The 18870-nt window shown below is 45.1% G+C and overlaps 1 protein-coding gene across 1 annotated transcript in view; it reads left to right on the top strand.

Annotated features, from left to right (window-relative positions):
• The window catches only part of LOC110504879 (syntaxin-binding protein 5-like), a 226061-nt gene that overhangs the window by 177335 nt on the left and 29856 nt on the right, over window positions 1-18870 (top strand). The window contains exons 19-20 of the mRNA XM_036975302.2: window positions 5378-5443; window positions 16846-17028. Coding sequence (XP_036831197.2) covers window positions 5378-5443; window positions 16846-17028 — 249 coding nt within the window. The remainder of the gene's footprint in view (window positions 1-5377; window positions 5444-16845; window positions 17029-18870) is intronic.

The following is an 18870-nucleotide window of genomic DNA, read 5'->3' as shown; positions in this document are numbered from 1 at the left end:
AAGCAAAATGCAACAATTTCAACTACTGACTTACAATTCATGTAAGGACATCAGTCAATACTAATATTCATTAGGCCCTAATCTATGGGTTTCACATGACTGGGCAGGGGTGCAGCCATGGGTGGTCCTGGGAGGGCATAGACCCACCCACTTGGGAGCCAATCAGCTCCAGCCAATCAGAGTTTTTTCTCCCTCCCCCTCAATTTATTTACTGTTCTGAGTTGATCTTTTGGGTTTCTCCACTATACACTAACTGGGTTTCTGCTTGCCTTCACTTTCCTTTTCACTCTGGGCCTTGTGTTCTTCTCTCTCTCTCTCTCTCTCTCTCTCTCTCTCTCTCTTCCTCCTCCTCTTCCTCCTCCTCCCTCTTGGTGTCTATGGCTGCTGGTATGGGCCTTGTGTTCTTCTCTCTGTCTCCCTCCTCCTCTTCCTACTCCTCCTTCCTCCCTCCCTCTTGGTGTCTATGGCTGCTGGTATGGGCATGTGTTCTTCTCTCTCTCTCCCTCCTCCTCTTCCTCCTCCTCCCTCCTCCCTCCCTCTTGGTGTCTACGGCTGCTGGTATGGGCATGTGTTATTCTCTCTCTCTCTCCCTCCTCCTCTTCCTCCTCCTCCCTCCTCCCTCCCTCTTGGTGTCTACGGCTGCTGGTATGGGCATGTGTTCTTCTCTCTCTCTCCCTCCTCCTCTTCCTCCTCCTCCCTCCTCCCTCCCTCTTGGTGTCTACGGCTGCTGGTATGGGCATGTGTTCTTCTCTCTCTCTCTCCCTCCTCCTCTTCCTCCTCCTCCTTCCTCCCTCCCTCTTGGTGTCTATGGCTGCTGGTATGGGCATGTGTTCTCTCTCCCTCCTCCTCTTCCTCCTCCTCCCTCCTCCCTCCCTCTTGGTGTCTATGGCTGCTGGTATGGGCATGTGTTCTTCTCTCTCTCTCTCCCTCCTCCTCTTCCTCCTCTTCCTCCTTCCTCCCTCCCTCTTGGTGTCTATGGCTGCTGGTATGGGCATGTGTTCTTCTCTCTCTCTCTCTCCCTCCTCCTCTTCCTCCTCTTCCTCCTTCCTCCCTCCCTCTTGGTGTCTATGGCTGCTGGTATGGGCATGTGTTCTCTCTCCCTCCTCCTCTTCCTCCTCCTCCCTCCTCCCTCCCTCTTGGTGTCTATGGCTGCTGGTATGGGCATGTGTTCTTCTCTCTCTCTCCCTCCTCCTCTTCCTCCTCTTCCTCCTTCCTCCCTCCCTCTTGGTGTCTATGGCTGCTGGTATGGGCATGTGTTCTTCTCTCTCTCTCCCTCCTCCTCTTCCTCCTCTTCCTCCTTCCTCCCTCCCTCTTGGTGTCTATGGCTGCTGGTATGGGCATGTGTTCTTCTCTCTCTCTCTCTCTCTCTCTCTTCCTCCTCCTCTTCCTCCTCCTCCCTCTTGGTGTCTATGGCTGCTGGTATGGGCCTTGTGTTCTTCTCTCTGTCTCCCTCCTCCTCTTCCTACTCCTCCTTCCTCCCTCCCTCTTGGTGTCTATGGCTGCTGGTATGGGCATGTGTTCTTCTCTCTCTCTCCCTCCTCCTCTTCCTCCTCCTCCCTCCTCCCTCCCTCTTGGTGTCTACGGCTGCTGGTATGGGCATGTGTTATTCTCTCTCTCTCTCCCTCCTCCTCTTCCTCCTCCTCCCTCCTCCCTCCCTCTTGGTGTCTACGGCTGCTGGTATGGGCATGTGTTCTTCTCTCTCTCTCCCTCCTCCTCTTCCTCCTCCTCCCTCCTCCCTCCCTCTTGGTGTCTACGGCTGCTGGTATGGGCATGTGTTCTTCTCTCTCTCTCTCCCTCCTCCTCTTCCTCCTCCTCCTTCCTCCCTCCCTCTTGGTGTCTATGGCTGCTGGTATGGGCATGTGTTCTCTCTCCCTCCTCCTCTTCCTCCTCCTCCCTCCTCCCTCCCTCTTGGTGTCTATGGCTGCTGGTATGGGCATGTGTTCTTCTCTCTCTCTCTCCCTCCTCCTCTTCCTCCTCTTCCTCCTTCCTCCCTCCCTCTTGGTGTCTATGGCTGCTGGTATGGGCATGTGTTCTTCTCTCTCTCTCTCTCCCTCCTCCTCTTCCTCCTCTTCCTCCTTCCTCCCTCCCTCTTGGTGTCTATGGCTGCTGGTATGGGCATGTGTTCTCTCTCCCTCCTCCTCTTCCTCCTCCTCCCTCCTCCCTCCCTCTTGGTGTCTATGGCTGCTGGTATGGGCATGTGTTCTTCTCTCTCTCTCCCTCCTCCTCTTCCTCCTCTTCCTCCTTCCTCCCTCCCTCTTGGTGTCTATGGCTGCTGGTATGGGCATGTGTTCTTCTCTCTCTCTCTCCCTCCTCCTCTTCCTCCTCTTCCTCCTTCCTCCCTCCCTCTTGGTGTCTATGGCTGCTGGTATGGGCATGTGTTCTCTCTCCCTCCTCCTCTTCCTCCTCCTCCCTCCCTCTTGGTGTCTATGGCTGCTGGTATGGGCATGTGAACCTACCTAAAGACTTTTGCATGCGTAGCCTGTCTCACTTTTATTCAGATTCAAAGAAAAGGATCCGTAAGTCCTATCAGAGTAAGTCAGGTGATCCTCAAGGCAAGGAGACAAGGAGACAAGGGGTGAAGGGACGAAGTGGGACAAGGAGTTAAGGGGGCAAGAGGATAGTGGCAAGGGGCCGTACTAGAGAGATGATTGGAATGACATAGATTTTTACTGAAACAGCTCTGAAGCAACTCCCCAAGAGTTAAAGACAAATCCCGGTGTCAGCGCAACCGCTATCGAGTTAAATGCCACGGCTTTATCAGAACCTGTGTCATGTTCAATCCCACTAGTCCAGCTATCTCAATATAGTAGGTCCTTTTGCCAAGGTCCCGTTAGAAACGTGTATCTCGTTTATGAAATGACTAAATGTCAAATAGCCAAGCCACAGTATGTACATTGCAAAAAGGAAGCACAGAAGATATGAGTGATTGAAATTACAAATCATGACAAAGACATTCAAACATTGTATTATAAATATTATGTGCACCTTTTATAGCTAAGTCAATATTTGGATCATGATCGACTTCTTTGTGAGATATTTAATGTGATTTATTTTTTAAATTACCATTAATTTGATTAATTACGTCATTCTTTCTTTTCCAACTGCAGTTGATCAAAGTCATGGATTGAATCAAAACTTCTCAGCTGAGTTTTGTCCCAGCAAAGTTACTCAGTTATAACAATGTACTTTTGAAATATGAAAATACAACACACGAGGGAAATTATGATGATTTATTTATGAAACGCAACATTGCCCATAATTCGAGGACGCTGGTCTAATGCTACCGGTAGACTGTAAAGATTTAATTTAATTAACTAAAATACTAAAGTTTAGATTTCACATGAGTTTGCTTCATCACTCTGTGACGAGGTCTTTGTTCCATCTTTATAATTTGTGTTTGTCTATTTGAATGAGGCTTGCACTGCACGGCGTATATATTTTAACCGTCTGAATTGGCATTGCCTTCCATTTCAGACGGTCCTGTTTAGACCGAAACGATTAGAAAATTATTTCATGAAGATACCTTAATAGAAAATGACTTAAGTAAAAGTGAAAGTCACCCAGTAAAATATTATTTGAGTAAAAGTAAAACAGTTTTTTGGTTTTAAATATACTTTAATTAAGTGTCAAAAGAAAATGTTCTTGCTAAAATATACTTAAGTACCAAAAGTATATATTTATTTTTTATTTGACCTTTATTTAACGAGGCAAGTCAGTTAAGAACAAATTCTTATTTACAATGACGCCCTACCTTGAGATAGCTTCCTGTAGCGCGAGGTAGCTTCCTGTAGCGCGAGGTAGCTTCCTGTAACGCAAGGTGGCCTCCTGTACAACGTCCCTTGGACAGGATGTAAGGCCTTACCCCAAAATCTATATCCTTAATGCTGAGGGCCAAGCAGAGATGCATCAGGTCTCATTTATACAGTCTTTGGTATGACTAAGCTGGGAATCAAACTTCCAACCTTCCAATCTCAGGGAGGAATCTCTTTAAAAAAAACAAGGCAACTGAGGCGGTTTAAACTCTGAAGTGCAGGCCTCATTTCCTATGGTGTTTGTTGCCATGCATGCTGATGGTGTGCTAAGCTGATCCCGAGCTTCAACGTGGATTCACGTATTATTCTGTATAACCCTCTGGCTACAGCGATCGTCAATTTCCAGGAAGTCTTTAGCCAATTATAAGTAGAGAAACGTGAGATGACAACAGCACGACCATCTGGGCACAGAACGTCAGTTCACCTTCTAGTTTGGATTTACATTTGCTTTGAAGTTGTCAACTAATGTGAATTCAATGTGAAATCAACCAAAAAAATGTTCAGCATGTCATTGGGTTTAGGTTAAAAGTTGGGTGGGGAAGAAAAATAGACAATGCCCTTACATTTACACATCTAATTAGTTTTCAACATGGATTCACCATCATCACATAGGAGATCTTGGTGGTTGAAATGACATGGAAACAACGTTGACTCAACCAGTTTTTACCCCCCAGTGGGAAGTGAATATGGGATCATCATGTATGGGTGAAACTTCCTGAATCTTGTGTGTTGCTTCAGGTTCAGAGTTGTCATCCTCAGAAAGGCAACAGACACTGTTATGCTACGGACAACTGCATGTTGTATCACCATGGCAACAAACACTGTTACGCTACTGACAACTGCATGTTGTATCACCATGGCAACAGCCACTGTTATGCTACTGACAACTGCATGTTGTATCACCATGGCAACAGACGCTGTTATGCTACTGACAACTGCATGTTGTATCACCATGGCAACAGACGCTGTTATGCTACTGACAACTGCAGGTTGTATCACCATGGCAACAAGCACTGTTACGGCACTGACAACCGATGTTTCTATTACCATGGCAACAGAGATGATTACAGCACTGACAACTGCATGTTGTATCACCATGGCAACAGACACTGTTAAAGCACTGACAACTGTCTATTGTATCACCATGGCAACAAGCACTGTTACGGCACTGGCCACCAATTGTTCTATTACCATGGCAACAGAGATGGTTACAGCACCGGCAACTGTATGTTGTATCACCATGGCAACAGACACGGTTAGAGCACTGACAACTGTCTGTTGTATCACCATGGCAACAAGCACTGTTACGGCACTGACAACCGATTTGTCTATTACCATGGCAACAGAGATGGTTACAGCACTGACAACTGCATGTTGTATCACCATGGCAACATACACTGTTAAAGCACTGACAACTGATTGTTATATTACCATGGCAACATACACTGTTACAGCACTGACAACTGTCTGTTGAATCACCATGCTTTCTTTATATGACCATGACTAAGGAGTCTCTCTCTATCCCACTTCCTCATCCTCTTCCTCTTGGAATCTGACTGTGACAGGCCTAACGGAACTGTCCGACAACCAGGTGTCCATGGACATGGAGAGAAGCAAGTCACCCACCTCAGGTAATGCCTCACCCTAACCCTAACCCTCTAACCCTAACACTAACCCTAACCCACCTCACCTCAGGTAATGCCTCACCCTAACCCTAACCCTCTAACCCTAACACTAACCCTAACCCACCTCACCACAGGTAATGCCTCACCCTAACCCTAACCCTAACCCACCTCACCTCAGGTAATGCCTCACCCTAACCCCTAACCCTAACCCACCTCAGGTAATGCCTCACCCTAACCCCTAACCCTAACCCACCTCAGGTAATGCCTCACCCTAACCCTCACCCTAACCCTAACCCTCACTCTAACCCTAACCCTCACCCTAACCTCTAACCCTCAGCCTAACCCCTAACCCTCACCCTCACCCTAACCCCTAACCCTGCCTCACCCTAACCCTCACCCTCACCCTAACCCTAACCCTGCCTCACCCTAACCCTAACCCTAACCCACCTCAGGTAATGCTTCACTCACTCACACCTGTGTGTCCCTGCACACACACACATTCAAAATCACATTCAAAATCATATCCCCTATCCCTAACCCTAAACTAACCTTAACCCTAACCCTATCCCTAATTCTAACCCTAATTCTAACCCCTAACCCTTAAACTAACCCTAACCCTAATTCTAACCCCTAACCCTTAAACTAACCCTAACCCTAATTCTAACCCTTAAGCCTAAAATGGCCTTTTTCCTTGTGGGGACATGCTAACTGTCCACACTTGTTCCAATGTTTTCTTGTTTTACTATCGTTGGGAGGACTGTTGGTTCCCACGAGAATAGTAAACCGCTCCAACAACACATCACACACACATCACACACAGTCCCCAGCTCCCTTCACGGGACTGTTATATCTGATCAGTGCTGAAGGTCCTGTTGGGATGCAGGTCTGTTTCAGCAGACACCTAGCCTCTGGTTATGGACACTGTTCCTGTCACTAGGGTATGGACACTGTACCTGTCACTGTTATGGACACTGTGCCTGTCACTGGTGTGGACGCTGTGCCTGTCATTGGTATGGACACTGTGCCTGTCACTAGGGTATGGACACTGTACCTGTCACTAGGGTATGGACACTGTGCCTGTCACTAGGGTATGGACACTGTACCTGTCACTAGGGTATGGACACTGTACCTGTCACTAGGGTATGGACACTGTACCTGTCACTAGGGTATGGACACTGTACCTGTCACTAGGGTATGGACACTGTACCTGTCACTAGGGTATGGACACTGTACCTGTCACTAGGGTATGGGCACTGTACCTGTCACTAGGGTATGGACACTGTACCTGTCACTAGGGTATGGACACTGTACCTGTCACTAGGGTATGGACACTGTACCTGTCACTAGGTATGGACACTGTACCTGTCACTACGGTATGGACACTGTACCTGTCGCTGGGGTATCACTGTGACTTTAAGTGAATGGCAACACTATTGACATATCACCTAGTAGGAGTCTCAAAGAGTTAGTTCTATTTAGGAAACATAAATACTGTCTCATTGCTGTGGTTGTTGAGGAAAATTAGAAGTTGTGTGTGTTTTGTCATGTTTTATAGCAACTTTGAATGCATTTATGTATCATTATAGGAGATGTGTACTCTATCAGAGGCCAATTTAGAGAGAAAGAGAGGGATAGAGAGGGAGAGAGAGAAAGGGGTGAGAGGGATGGAGAGAAAGAGAGGGAGAGAGAGGGAGAGAGAGAAAGGGGAGAGAGAGAACGCGGTGTCCTGCCGGGATGCTAGATGGATGTGTCAGATCTACTCGGTCAGCTAGTGTGTGTCTATTTGAGACAGGGAGAGATATATATTGTTTCTCCCAATGTCTGTCTTCTCTCCCTCCCTCCATCTTCTCTCCATCACTCCCTTCCCTCCGTCTTCTCTCCCTCCCTCCGTCTTCTCTCCCCCCTCCATCTTCTCTCCATCACTCCCTTCCCTCCGTCTTCTCTCCCTCCCTCCGACTTCTCTCCATCACTCCCTTCCCTCCGTCTTCTCTCTGCTCAAAGCGAACCAGCTGTGCTGAGAAGGAGCTGGGGATAGGTGTCTGATATTCGTCTTTTTTACACTGGAAAAGGAGGGATGACCAAAGTTGATGGTTAGACAGAGAGACAGAGAGAGAGACAGACAGACAGACAGACAGACAGACAGACAGACAGAAACCTGCTTTGGCAATGTAAACATATGTTTCCCATGCCAATAAAGCCCCTTGAATTGGGTTGAATGTCCAGTATCTCCCCAGTCTATAAGATATTAGACCTGTTGTCCCTGTCCAGTATCTCCCCAGTCTATAGGGTGTTAGACCTGCTGTACCTGTCCAGTATCTCCCCAGTCTATAGGGTATAAGACCTGCTGTACCTGTCCAGTATCTCCCCAGTCTATAGGGTATAAGACCTAGCCATTTATCTACAATTCTCCTGAGAATAAAAGAAGCACATTGGACCAAGGTTATTCTCTCTAAAGTGCCCGTGGTGGTGGGATGTAATGTGCATAGTTATGTGGAATAGGTCAGGGTTGTCCTATCTGTTATCTGGTCCCATCTCCTCTATTAAATGCAGAGATGGAGAGATGGAGAGAGAGAGAGAGAGGGAGAATGATATAGATCCACTGTGATACTACAAAGGGACAGAGACACAGGTATGGGTGGAGAAAACGAGGTGGACTGTGGAAGGTAGAACATGGGGGATATCAGAGGTAGGATAGAAGAGACGGAACCCAGATCCTGTTAACCATCTACCATCAACTCTCTCCCCTCTCTGCCATGTCAACAAAGAGGTGTCCTCCCTCCTCCTTCCGTCTCACCGCTCCCCACCGGGACACATTTCCCCGTTATGCCCTGTCATTGGGCCCGCTCGTCTTCCTCAGTTCCTTCCTCCCTTTTCTTACCTTGTTGTTTGTTTACGATGTTATTGTTTCTTTGTGTTGTCTGGGTTTCTGCTCTCCTTTCTGTTGTAGTCGATGCTGCGGCTGATGGTAGTACGTGCCCTGTTATGTAGTCTGGGGCGAGTCGTGAGGCAAATAAGCTGAAATGCCAGAGTGTTTCTCTGAGCAAGCGGGATACATTCGGAGGCGAGACTCCAGGAGAAGAGAGGAGATGTGCTGGGGGTGTCACGGAGCTCCCTGTGCAGAAGCCACCTACCTGGGCTGGATGTGTCTGCCGTTATCTCCTATAATGAGAGAGCAGCTGGGATCAATATTTACACCACAATCTGGTCGCCGTGCTATTTCACGAGGGGTCGAGAGAAGGTGAGAGAGCAACAGTAAAGTAAGAAAGTACATAAAGTTAGTTACCCACGTCTGGAATCGATATCTTTAAGAAGAAACACTCTGTTTAAAGGGGGTGCTGGTTGGTTTGGACCAGAGTGTGGACTGGACCACCTGCTGTGAGGAAATTCCAGGTGTTACTGTACCTGTATCATCAACAACACCATTTCATTTAGTTTTGAGGATTTGTGATGTTGACTGGTGTTAGTAGTTGTCTACGTAATGATAGAGGTAGTTGTAGTTTTTGTTACAGAGGCTGTTTTTTTTGTTTGTTTTGAGCTGTAGTCTTACCTTATCACACAAGTTTGTTTTGAGCTGTAGTCTTACCTTATCACACAAGTTTGTTTTGAGCTGTAGTCTTACCTTATCACACAAGTGTGTTTTGGTATCTTCAGAATCAACTGTCGTCAAGGTACCAGCTCGTCTCTCTGTCTCAATGCACCCATTATTTTTGGTTTGGTTTTGTCCCTCCTTGTGTGTTCTGTTGGATCTCTCCCAGGCTCCCTTCACCCTGTACCTCGTTCCATGCCTGAGCCCGTGGCCGGTCTGAGAGCCAAGCACTGCAATCCAGTCTTTTACTTACTGGACAATGGTAAGAGGGAGGGCCCAGGGAAACCTGTCCCTCTCACGTCCCACCGCTGGGGCAGTGTGGGTGGGCCACACTCCCCCAGGTCTGGTCTGGGTCTGGGTCTGGGTCTGGGTCTGGTCTGGGTCTGGGTCTGGTCTGGGTCTAGGTCTGGGTCTGGGTCTGGGTCTGGGTCTGTTGTTGTCATGCTGTTGTTGTTGTTGTTTTTATGTTGTTGTTGTTATGTTGTTGTTGTTGTTATGTTGTTGTTGTTATGTTGTTGTTATTGTCATGTTTTAACTGCATGGACTCTGTGATGTTGCAGTAACTAAGGCTTCAGCCTTGCTGTAGGAATATATTAGGGAGAACAGCACTATTTCTGGCTTTACTCTGTTTGTATTCACCATAACATGGAAGTCAGAGGCAATCAGGGCATTTAAGACAATATACAGTATGTCTATATTTATCCTTAACTGAGAAATACAAAAACTGACCTTTCATTGGGCAACAGGTTAATGTGTAACATAATTATGTCCGAACAAATATGTAAATATTGTCATTTGTTAAAAGTCAATGTTTGCACAGTGCCCAGTGCCCCTGTTTGAGCTGTTAAATGGTGTGGATAATTCCACCATGCTATGGGAGAGAGAGAGCTGTCATTCCATCATTGTGTTCCTCTGTTGCTACAGAATTATGCTGCTACGCATCATGGATGCAGCATCTGGTCACTGTTTCTGCTTACACACATACACACACACACACACACACACACACACATACACACACACACACACACACACATACACACACACACACACAGTTTTGTATCGCTATCCTTGTGAGGAGCAAAGAATTAATTCACTTCCAAGATCCTATTTTCCCTAACCCCTAGCCCATAATCTAACCCTAACCCTAACCGTAACCCCTAACCCCTAACCCTTAATCTAACCCTAACCGTAACCCCTAACCCCTAGACCTTAATCTAACCCTAACCGTAACCCATAACCCTAACCGTAAACCCTAACCGTAACCCCTAACCCTTAATCTAACCCTAACCCTAACCCATAACCATAACCATAAACGCTAACCGTAACCCCTAACCCTTAATCTAACCCTAACCCTAACCCCTAGCCCTTAATCTAACCGTAATCAATAACCCTAACCGTAAACCCTAACCGTAACCCCTAACCCTTAATCTAACCCTAACCCTAACCCCTAGCCCTTAATCTAATCGTAACCAATAACCCTAACCGTAAACCCTAACCGTAACCCCTAACCTTAACACTTAACCCTTAACCTAACCTAACCATAACCCTAAACCTTAACCCCTAACCATAAAACTATACCTAACTCTAACTCCTAACCGTAACCCCTAACCCAAACCTTAATTCTAACCCTAACCCTAATTGTAAACCTAACCCCCAAGCCTAAAATAGCATTTTTTTCTCGTGGGGACCGGCAAATCCCCACTTGTCTGAATTTTCCTTGTTTTCCTATCATTGTGAGGACTTCTGGTACCCACAAGAATAGTTAAACAAACACACACACACACACACACACACACACAAACACACACACACACACACACACACACACACACACACACACTCAAATATTTGACTTAATATCCACAACTAATCTGATAGGCTTTACCGGTAAGACTGAAATACATTTTATTAATCTTGGAATTCAATTATGCCGCTATATATCACAGCAAGACTTTGCCTTTATTTTGGTTTGTTTGGTTGTCAATTAGGGTGTGTAGGGTGAATACATGGTCTTTTGTACGGTAATTTGGTAAAAAGACAATTTGACATTTGCTCAGTACATTGTTTTCATTGAGGAAATGTACGAGTCTGCTGTTAATGATAATGCAGAGGATTTTCCCAAGGTAACTGTTGACGCATATCCCACGGTAGTTATTGGGGTCAAATTTGTCTCCACTTTTGTGGATTGGGGTGATCAGTCCTTGGTTCCAAATATTGGGGAAGATGCCAGAGCTAAGGATGATGTTAATGAGTTTTAGTATAGCCAATTGGAATTTGTTTGTCTGTATTTTTGATAATTTCATTAAGGATACCATCAACACCACAGGCCTTTTTGGGTTGGAGGGTTTTTATTTCGTCCTGTAGCTCATTCAAGGTAATTGGAGAATCCAATGGTTTCTGGTAGTCTTTAATAGTTGATTCTAAGATCTGTATTTGATCATGTATATTTTTTTGCTCTTTATTCTTTGTTATAGAGCCAAAAACATTGGAGAAGTGGTTTACCCATACATCTCCATTTTGGATAGATAATTCTTCGTGTTGTTGTTTGTTTAGTGTTTTCCAATTTTCCCAGAAGTGGTTAGAGTCTATGGATTCTTCAATTACATTGAGCTGATTTCTGACGTGCTGTTCCTTCTTTTTCCGTAGTGTATTTCTGTATTGTTTTAGTGATTCACCATAGTGAAGGCGTAGACTCAGGTTTTCCGGGTCTCTATGTTTTTGGGTGGACAGGTTTCTCAATTTCTTTCTTCGATTTTTCCATTCTTCATCAAACCATTTGTCATTGTTCATTTTCTTCGGTTTTCTATTTGAGATTTTAAGATTTGATAGGGAAGCTGAGAGGTCAAATATACTGTTAAGATTTTCTACTGGCAAGTTTACACCTTCACTATTACAGTGGAACATTTTACCCAGGAAATTGTCTAAAAGGGATTGAATTTGTTGTTGCCCTGTACCATGTTGCCCTGTACCATTACTGTTCCGGACTTATAGAGGTTTATATTAGCTGACTCAGAGTCCTTGTTGTCAAGTATCCTGAGTTTCCACCCCTCGTTAACGCCCCTCTCTTAACAGAAGGGTAGTATGCTAATATAGCACTGTGTCATGCCAGGGGATGGTTTGTGTGGAAGATAATGTTGCTGATGTTCCCATTTTTGTAATAGTCAGCAAAAAGTGTCTTTTGATTTTCCATAAGGAGCTTCATTTTCTATTTATCATTCTTTACATACACAGGGTACTGTATTTTAATTACCTCTGAACAGCAGCTTCTAAGGCCTCTCCATTTGGTTGGGGTAGACTGTGTGACTCTCCTGCCATTGTTGGGCTAATGGGCTTTGACACCTCTCACTTGACACGTCAGTCAGTGCTAGTTGAAGCTGTATCAAGCTTGGCAGAATTATGTTAGAATTCAGTCCTTATAAAGTAATGTAGTGTATTTTACTTCTTGGCTTTTGGAAATAGAATATAGTTTCAGACTTAACATTACTCACTCAGCTCCAGGTTGGATGGTGTTTTCAGGTTTCTGTTGTTTTCCAGAGAATTTGCTGTATAGAGTAATAATCCTTGGTAGTTGTAAACCTTCCAGGTGATTCCGTAATTCCGTCCAAAATCAGGTTGTAGGTTTTGAGTTTTGATTTGAAGTGAGGGTTATGTTGTAGAGGGTATCATCCTGTATGTGTTCCTGATAAAAATAAAAAATGCAGGAGCTCATCTGATCGTGACCTCTGAGTTCTCTCTCTCTCTCTCTCTCTCTCTCTCTCTCTCTCTCTCTCTCTCTCTCTCTCTCTCTCTCTCTCTCTCTCTCTCTCTCTCTCTCTCTCTCTCTCTCTCTCTCTCTCTCTCTCTCTCTCTCTCTCTCTCTCTCTCTCTCTCTCTCTCTCTCTCTCTCTCTCTCTCTCTCTCTCTCTCTCTCTCTGAAATGGTTTTAGGGTTTTTTTCTGGAATTTATAGAGGAGTGAGACAGAGTTAAATTAAGTAGCTATTAAGATTGAATCCGATGATAGTAAACCTACTTCTTTTATATTTTTATTTCTCCTCAACCTTGATAGCTAATAGGAAATAGTCAAGCTGGAATCCAAGCTGTATTCCGAATCAGTGAAAATAAAATTTCACATTAATGCAGTGGGAAAATGATCTTCATCAACTGTGATCACAGCCTTTTTTACATGTATTTAACTAGGCAAGTCAGTTAAGAACAAATTATTATGGAACAGTGGCTGTTCAGGGGCAGAACGACAGATTTGTACCATGTCATCTCGGGGATTAGAACTTGCAACCTTTCAGTTACTAGTCCAACACTCTAACCACTAGGCTACCCTGCCGCCTCTACACTCTAACCACTAGGCTACCCTGCCGCCTCTACACTCTAACCACTAGGCTACCCTGCCGCCTCTACACTCTAACCACTAGGCTACCCTGCCGCCTCTACACTCTAACCACTAAGCTACCCTGCCGCCTCTACACTCTAACCACTAGGCTACCCTGCCACCTCTACACTCTAACCACTAGGCTACCCTGCCGCCTACATACATTACTAATATCATAGTAATGTATGTAGTTAGTTCTAGTTGGTTGTAGTTAGTTACCTGAGCAGTGCGTATGAGTGTGGGGGTACAATGCCATTTTTCCCAATGTGAATCCGTTTCCTTTAGACTGTGCCAGGACAAATCGTTGCTATACAGCTCCAACCGTGATGGTAACTGCTAGCCAGAAACACAATGGCGTAGTAATGTGGCACATTCATTGGCTCTTATACACTACGGTTATCCCCAGTTTCCAAGCCCTGGTACTGGGGCTCTAACACAGTATTCCTCTAAACTGTATTAATGTATTCCTCTCCACAGTATTCATATATTCCTCTCCACAGTATTCATGTATTCCTCTCCACAGTATTCCTCTCCACAGTATTCATCTATTCCTCTCCAAAGTATTCCTCTCCACAGTATTAATGTATTCCTCTCCACAGTATTCATGTATTCTTCTCCGCAGTATTCCTCTCCACAGTATTCATGTAATCCTCTCCACAGTATTAATGTATTCCTCTCCACAGTATTCCTCTCCACAGTATTCCTCTCCACAGTATTCATGTATTCCTCTCCACAGTATTCATGTATTCCTCTCCACAGTATTCATGTATTCCTCTCCACAGTATTCATGTATTCCTCTCCACAGTATTCCTCTCCACAGTATATATGTATTTCTCTCCACAGTATTCATGTATTCCTCTCCACAGTATTCCTCTCCACAGTATTCATGTATTCCTCTCCACAGTATTCCTCTCCACAGTATTCATGTATTCCTCTCCACAGTATTCCTCTCCACAGTATTCATGTATTCCTCTCCACAGTATTCATATATTCCTCTCCACAGTATTCATTTATTCCTCTCCAGAGTATTCATGTATTCTTCTCCACAGTATTCATGTATTACTCTCCACAGTATTCCTCTCCACACTATTCATGTATTCTTCTCCACAGTATTCATGTATTCCTCTCCACAGTATTCATTTATTCCTCTCCACAGTATTCATGTATTCTTCTCCACAGTATTCATGTATTCCTCTCCACAGTATTCATGTATTCCTCTCCACAGTATTCCTCTCCACAGTATTCATGTATTCCTCTCCACAGTATTCATATATTCCTCTCCACAGTATTCATTTATTCCTCTCCACAGTATTCATGTATTCTTCTCCACAGTATTCATGTATTACTCTCCACAGTATTCCTCTCCACAGTATTCATGTATTCTTCTCCACAGTATTCATGTATTACTCTCCACAGTATTCCTCTCCACAGTATTCATGTATTCGTCTCCACAGTATTCATTTATTCCTCTCCACAGTATTCATGTATTATTCTCCACAGTATTCATGTATTACTCTCCACAGTATTCCTCTCCACAGTATTCATGTATTCTTCTCCACAGTATTCATTTATTCCTCTCCACAGTATTCCTCTCCACAGTATTCATGTATTCCTCTCCATAGTAGTCATGTATTCCTCTTCACAGTATTAATGTATTCCTCTCGACAGTATTCATGTATTCCTCTCCACAGTATTCATGTATTCGTATCCACAGTATTCAAGTATTACTCTCCACAGTATTCCTCTCCACAGTATTCATGTATTCCTCCCCACAGTATTCCTCTCCACAGTATTCATGTATTCCTCTCCACAGTATTCATATATTCCTCTCCACAGTATTCATGTATTCCTCTCCACAGTATTCCTCTCCACAGTATTCATGTATTCCTCTCCACAGTATTCATTTATTCCTCTCCACAGTATTCATGTATTCTTCTCAACATTATTCCTCTACAGTATCAACCAACTGTAGTAGAATATTGATTCACTCTGGAATCCACCCGAAGGTGTATGATTTCTTTAATATTTTAAGTTCTGCACCACTCCTGATGCTGGTCTGCTGAACACCTTGCTGGTCATTGATAACCCAACTTTAATTCTCAAATGTAAGATAAAGTTTGGGTTCAGATAGTGTGAAACGCTCCCAATGCCACATCAAAGGACAAAGATAGAGAGGATGAAAGACTCTGATCCTGTTCAATGCCGGATCCTACTGAATGTTCTCTAACATCACTTGTTTATCTTAGCTAGTTATTTTCATCAATATTCCTTTTGATATTTCTTAATTTTATTTGGCACAGATGAATTAAATCTTCTCCTTCTATGTAGACTATTTATGTATCCAACTTTCTCTCTCCCTCTAGAGTCTAAGCAGGAGGGAGGGTTCTACTAAGCTAACTTATGGAATTGTTTTAAGATGGTCATATCAAGGCGTTTCTGAGTGGTGCAGCGGTCTAAGGCACTTGCTTCGCAGTGCTTCAGATGTCGCTACGGACCCGGGTTCGGCCGTGACTGCGAGACGCAACGAGGTGGCGCACAAATTCCCCGTCGGCGGCCGCGATTTCCTTATCCCATTGTGCTCTAGCGACTCCTTGTGCGTCCCGGGTTTAATTGAGCAGTATGTCAAAAAACAGTGCAACTTGGCAACTAGTCGTGTTTCAGAGGACGCAGGACTCTGGACCTTCGCCTCTCCAGAGTCCGTAGGGGAGTTGCAGCGATGAGACAAGACTGTAACTACCAAATCACAAAAAAAAATGGGGATAAAAGTTACAACAACGAAACAAGTAATGTCAAGGATCATTTAGCTATTAGATGTTTGAGTTTTGAGAACCTTTAAGGTATAATATATACAGTATACATAAAACATATTTGATGAAAGATTGAATTTGGCCTTACTGCTATTAGCCAATAGAAACACATTCTATCTGGACAAACAGATTGTCTCAAAAAATATCAAAAGGAACTTTCTACTGAACATCTGACTAGTTCATGTTCATGAGAGACTCGCCTTTCCACAGAGGGGTTCTAGTAGTTTGTGGGCCAAACCAGTCAGACACTACAGAGACGTTTTCGTGAGAAGACAGATTTTTCTGGATGTCTCATGGTCTGACAAACATCGCTCTGGCTATGCCAACTTTCACCTCAAATACGAAAGGGTGACATCGGTTTAATTGAGACGCTGCCCATGCAGAACAAACAGATATCTCTAGCTTAAAGTGTTTGATGGGGATTTTTTTTAAATGCTGATTTCATTTTCGCGGGGCCGCGGACATTGACTCTAAGGGGTTAAATTAACTATAATTCACTAACTCTATCTCTTTAACTATAAATCACAAACTTTTTCTTTAACTCTAACTCACCAACTCTTTCTCTCATCCTGTCCTTATCGTAGACTTTTCTCATCTCTCGGTTTTGTTTTCTTGAAGTTGTTTGCTAAGGCTTTGTCTTTGTTGCAGATCATGTCAATGGACATTGCACTAGCCCCACCTCCCAGCCATGCTCCTTGGGGAAGTCTCGCCTTCCAGGGGCTCCTGAGGGCCCGCGGCTCCCCCGGAGAGGCCCCGGCCGACCACCCTTCCGCAAGGCCCAGTCTGCCGCTTGCATGGAGATCTCTTTGCCAGTTTCCTCCCTCACGGAAGGTGTGTGCTTGTCTCCTTCACCCTTGACCTAAACCCTCCTCCTGCCCTCCTCATCCTCCCATCTTAAGTGTATGTCTACCAGTCATCAACAGGTAGGGCGGTTGGTGAGGTGGTGCTTGTCTCCTTCACCCTTGACCTAAACCCTCCTCCTACCCTCCTCATCCTCCCCTCTTAAGTGCATGTCTACCAGTCAGATGGGGTGGTGCTTGGTGGGGGTTTGTGTGGTGGTGCTTGGTGGTGCTTGGTGGGGTGATGCTTGGTGGGGGTTTGTGGGGTGATGCTTGGTGGGGTGATGCTTGGTGGGGGTTTGTGGAGTGGTGCTTGGTGGGGTGATGCTTGGTGGGGGTTTGTGGGGTGATGCTTGGTGAGGTGATGCTTGGTGGGGGTTTGTGGAGTGGTGCTTGGTGGTGCTTGGTGGGGTGATGCTTGGTGGGGGTTTGTGGGGTTTGTGAGGTGGTGCTTGGTGGGGGTTTGTGGGGTGGTGCTTGGTGGGGGTTGGTGTGGTGGGGGTTGATGGGTTGGTGGGGTGGGTGGGGGTTTGTGGGGTGGGGGTTGTTAGGGGTTCGTGCGGTGTGGGTTGGTGGTGTTTGGTGGGTTGTTAGGGTGGGGGTTTGTGGGGTGGGGGTTGTTGTGGGTTGGTGCGGTGTGGGTTGGTGGTGGTTGGTGGGTTGTTAGGGTGGGGGTTTGTGGGGTGAGAGTTGGTGAGGTGATAAAACTGGGGGGGACAAACATGCAATTTCAGAATGTGGTGGGGACATGACCCACCCCTCGTCCCCAGTGAAAGTTGCTGCCCTGTCTCCAGGTTTGACAAACACCACTCTAGCTGTTTCACCTTTCACTGCAGATGTGCCCCATCGGGGATGCAGTGGATTGAGGCGCATCGAACGCAGAAAAGCTAAATATCTCTAGCTCAAACGCTCAGGATTTTTTATTATGCTAATTAGATTGTCGCGGACATCGACTTTAAACAGCTAAGGGGGGGACCAACAGGACTAGGACCAACAGGACCAACAGAACCAACAGGACCAACAGGACCAACAGAACCAACAGGACCAACAGGACTAACAGCAGGTCTAACACGTCAGCAGGTCTAACAGGACTAACCGGACTTACACCATGTGTTACTACACCAGCCATATTGTCCCTGAGTTAGTGTATCTTGTCAGCATTCTGCACTAACTGTAATTTTTTACACATTTGGAACAACACAAATAAATAATCATAATTTTTAAAACTAAATAAATATAAAAACATATACAAAAATAAGACTCTTAAATATCAAATTGAAGTAACAAAGACAAATAGAAACACATTTGTGTTGATGTTGCATTTGAGCATCAATACATTACCCATCCCCCAACACTGTCAACCAAGAGTCAAGACTACATTACCCATCCCCCAACACTGTCAACCAAGAGTCAAGACTACATTACCCATCCCCCAACACTGTCAACCAGGAGTCAAGACTACATTACCCATCCCCCAACACTGTCAACCAGGAGTCAAGACTACATTACCCATCCCCCAACACTGTCAACTAGGAGTCAAGACTACATTACCCATCCCCCAACACTGTCAACCTAGAGTCAAGACTACATTACCCATCCCCCAACACTGTCAACCAGGAGTCAAGACTACATTACCCATCCCCCAACACTGTCAACCAGGAGTCAAGACTACATTACCCATCCCCCAACACTGTCAACCAGGAGTCAAGACTACATTACCCATCCCCCAACACTGTCAACCTAGAGTCAAGACTACATTACCCATCCCCCAACACTGTCAACCAAGAGTCAAGACTACATTACCCATCCCCCAACACTGTCAAGTCAAGACTAA

This window comes from Oncorhynchus mykiss, chromosome 3 (assembly GCF_057628025.1).
Source record: "Oncorhynchus mykiss isolate SJ-2025 chromosome 3, ASM5762802v1, whole genome shotgun sequence".
NCBI classification, from domain to species: domain Eukaryota; kingdom Metazoa; phylum Chordata; class Actinopteri; order Salmoniformes; family Salmonidae; genus Oncorhynchus; species Oncorhynchus mykiss.
The sequence above is the reverse complement of the archived record's forward strand: the minus strand, read 5'-3'. Positions and strand labels throughout refer to the sequence as shown.